General features: G+C 41.9%; 1 protein-coding gene across 1 annotated transcript in view; it reads right to left on the reverse strand.

Moving 5' to 3' along the window:
* Nucleotides 1-884: 884 nt before the first annotated feature.
* The window catches only part of fgf19 (fibroblast growth factor 19), a gene marked incomplete at both ends in the record, with an annotated part of 3,610 nt that continues 1,173 nt past the window's right edge, over nt 885-3,321 (reverse strand). The window contains 2 exons of the mRNA XM_080434133.1: nt 885-1,214; nt 3,005-3,108. Of these exons, the coding sequence (XP_080290259.1) occupies nt 885-1,214; nt 3,005-3,108 (434 nt within the window). The remainder of the gene's footprint in view (nt 1,215-3,004; nt 3,109-3,321) is intronic.

A 3,321-nucleotide genomic window follows, 5' to 3' on the forward strand; every position in this document is an offset into this window, starting at 1 on the left:
GCCACACTTGAAACACTTAGCTGTTCCAAGTGTCATTTAAATAACTAAATAAATACTTTGATTTGCATTCAGTTCTTCTTTTAGCTTCTATAATGGGAGTGGTGTAGTGCCATTGGTCCATGGTGCATGACTTTTTATATTCCATATCAGTGGTATACCTGCTCCTGATCCTTAACCGCAGTCCACTCCACTTTTGCTATCCTTTGTACTTTGTTCATTTAAAACCACTTAAACCCTATATACTTAGTTGACTGGGGTCTCCCAGGGATAGATCCTCTTATTTCCGTCTTCGCGTAATCTCCTCACCAAAATAGCCGATCTGCAAGCTCACAATGCGTCACATTGCAACATGCTGTGCACTTGTAGACTGGCTATTTTCACTGAATGTTTGCCCCAGAATAGAGACGCCAGGGTTCATATGTGGTTAGATAGGATGGTGGATTCCATTCAGCATTCTGCAGGTTACTGCTCTCAGATCTGTTTGCTGGGAGTCAACGGCTGTAGATTTTTGCCACAGTCCAAAACTCCAACCAACCCGGGACATGGACATTTGGAGTTCTGGTCCTTTGTGTGGTCTGCACAGCGAAGTCCTTCCGGTTCTGGTGATTCCACTGCACTATTACTGTGCATGCAGGAAGGAGGAGTGCATGGATGCAGGTCTCACACACAGCATAATACAGCAACAAGTGTGAACATAATGTCCCCGAGATCTCAAGTGTCGTAATGCTTCTGTAACACCCAAGATTCAAGCCCGGGTCTCCCACATCTTAACCACTGGTCTAAGAGGGAATCCCCTCTTAGCCTGTGGAGATATTAGGCCTTTTGGTATTCAGGGCAGAGGCTCTGAGCCACTCTGCTACAACACTTCCAACTGAAGCAGAAGCTCATCTGTTGTTGAAGCTGGGACTGTGGATCAACTGAGACAGCATCCCAAACGTGTCCATAGTCTGCTCGGGTGTCTGTGTAGGGGTCTGCTCTGGACGGTGGTGGTCCGTCAGTTCCGGACCTCCTCCTCCGGCCAGCCCAAAGTCCCCGGCGGTACCGACCCTGGGAAGGAACTGGGAGAGAGCCGGCAGACCCCGGTCTCGACCCTGAAGCCTCTGCCGGTGGTTCCCCAGACTGAGCAGGGTGCCGTGCTTGTCGGAGACGTAGACGTTGTAGCCGTCCGCCTGGATCTGCTCCCTGAACGTGCAGTCGTCTCTGCTGTAGGTGTGCTGCATGCCGTGGATAGAAAGGAAAGGCGGTCAGAGACAGAGTTCTGGAGCAAGGAGGGACTGATTTTTATATCAGGGACTGATACCATTTGCCTTTTACTTTAAGGACACTGTGACTGTTTTTGTTTTGTTTTTAGTAGACTGTTGTATATGGTATTGTTCATTATTGATGGTGCTTTATGTGATGTTATTCTTCCTCTGACTCCTATTTGTTTTTGTATTGCTACCCACCGTTTAAACCGGCTCAGTGACCCCAGCTGGGTCTTACCAATAACTATAAAAATGGGACCCAATGCCTCCCTGCTTGGCACTCAGCATCAAAGGTGCTACATACTAGCGTCATGTCCAGGGGGTGTACTTGTACATCATGCTGCCTCACACTACAGAAACAGGAGATAGGGTCTTGCCCTATAGGCCACATGGCTTACTTACCCTTTGTATACCGTAACTGTTGCCTCTGGCGACTGAATTTCCCCCTCGGGATCAATAAAGATCTATCAATATGACGGTATTAGCCTGGAAACCAGACGAATCTGCCATTGCAAAAAAGAATTGCCCTCGGCCGATTTGGTCCGCTCAGTTGTGATTGGATTTCACTCCCTCCGAAGTAGTGAGGGACCAATCAGGGCCCAGTATGTAAGTATGGGACGGGTTTATCACTAGAGGCATTTTTTTTTATTCGCCCCTTGGAAATGCAGGTTCCACACAGAGATTCCAGACTAATATCTATGCAGTGATATTAGTCTGGCCATGCCAGGCTATGACGGTATTGTAGAAGCTTAATGCATAATTATGCTCCGTCGTAAGGGTGCCATGCACCAAAAATATCAGACCTTCCGCTTGTAAGGTCTGATATTTTCAGTACTACTGTAGGGCTTGCAAAAGTGGAAGAGGGGTCGAAGGCAGGTCAGGGGGTGGGGTGGTGGTAGAGTACTGACAGCCCTCCTATTTATCAGAGAAAGTGCGTAAATTGTGTTGACACTGGCAACAGAGAGACAGTCGGGGCCAAGGTTGTTGCAGCATGGTTGTTGTAACGTTTCATTCATGCAAACACATCCTACCCTGTACCACTCTGGACAAAGGTTGGTGAACCGATTGACTGACTGACTGACTGACTGACTGACTGACTGACTGACTGACTGACTGACTGGCTGGCTGACTGACAGTCTGATGATCAAAAAGGCATGTGCCATTTTCTGAAGGAGTAAACAATATATATATATATATATCTATATATATATCTATATATATATATATATATATATATATATATATATATATATATATATATATATATATATATATATATATATATATATATATATATATCTATATATATATATAGTAATGAAAATAAGTAATATATATATATATATATATATATATATATATATATATATATATATATATATATATATATATATATATATATATATATATATATATATATATAGTAATGAAAATAAGTAATATATATATATATATATATATATATATATATATATATATATATATATATATATATATAGTAATGAAATAAGTAATTTAAATGATTGAGCTCATAAAATGTTTTGCGGAATTATTATTATTAGACTATTTATCATTATTTATTATTATTTATTATTTATTTTGTATTTGTTTTTCGTGAACGTGGCCGTCTGATTATGAAGAATAGCCTAATTTATCATCCGTAGTACAGGCTGGTGTCGTTTCCCCAAAAAAGCGCTTGAAGATCAGCCTACACTTTTGGACAAGGGACAGCAGTGTTCCTGCTGCAGAGGAGACCTCACCGATGAATAGAGTCTCCCGTCGCCTTCCATGCAGAGGAACTGCGAGGTTGCTATTCCTTTAATGACAACACAGCCTGTATCCACTGAGCGGATCTCCAGGAGACCTGAGAAGACAATAATAAAGAACATTTATGATAAAATATCCCATGCATAATTATGACATAGGCTATAGGCTACAACGTGCAGTTTTCTCCTGGTGATAGTCCCACATCATATTTCCCTTCCCCCCCCTTTTTATTTTTTCCCCTCTAAATGTAGAGTAGCCAATTATTATTTTTGACCCCTTTTGTCTCCCCAATGTAGTCATTATGGCAATG

This window comes from Gymnoscopelus braueri, assembly GCF_963280865.1.
Source record: "Gymnoscopelus braueri genome assembly, chromosome: 1".
Classification (NCBI taxonomy): domain Eukaryota; kingdom Metazoa; phylum Chordata; class Actinopteri; order Myctophiformes; family Myctophidae; genus Gymnoscopelus; species Gymnoscopelus braueri.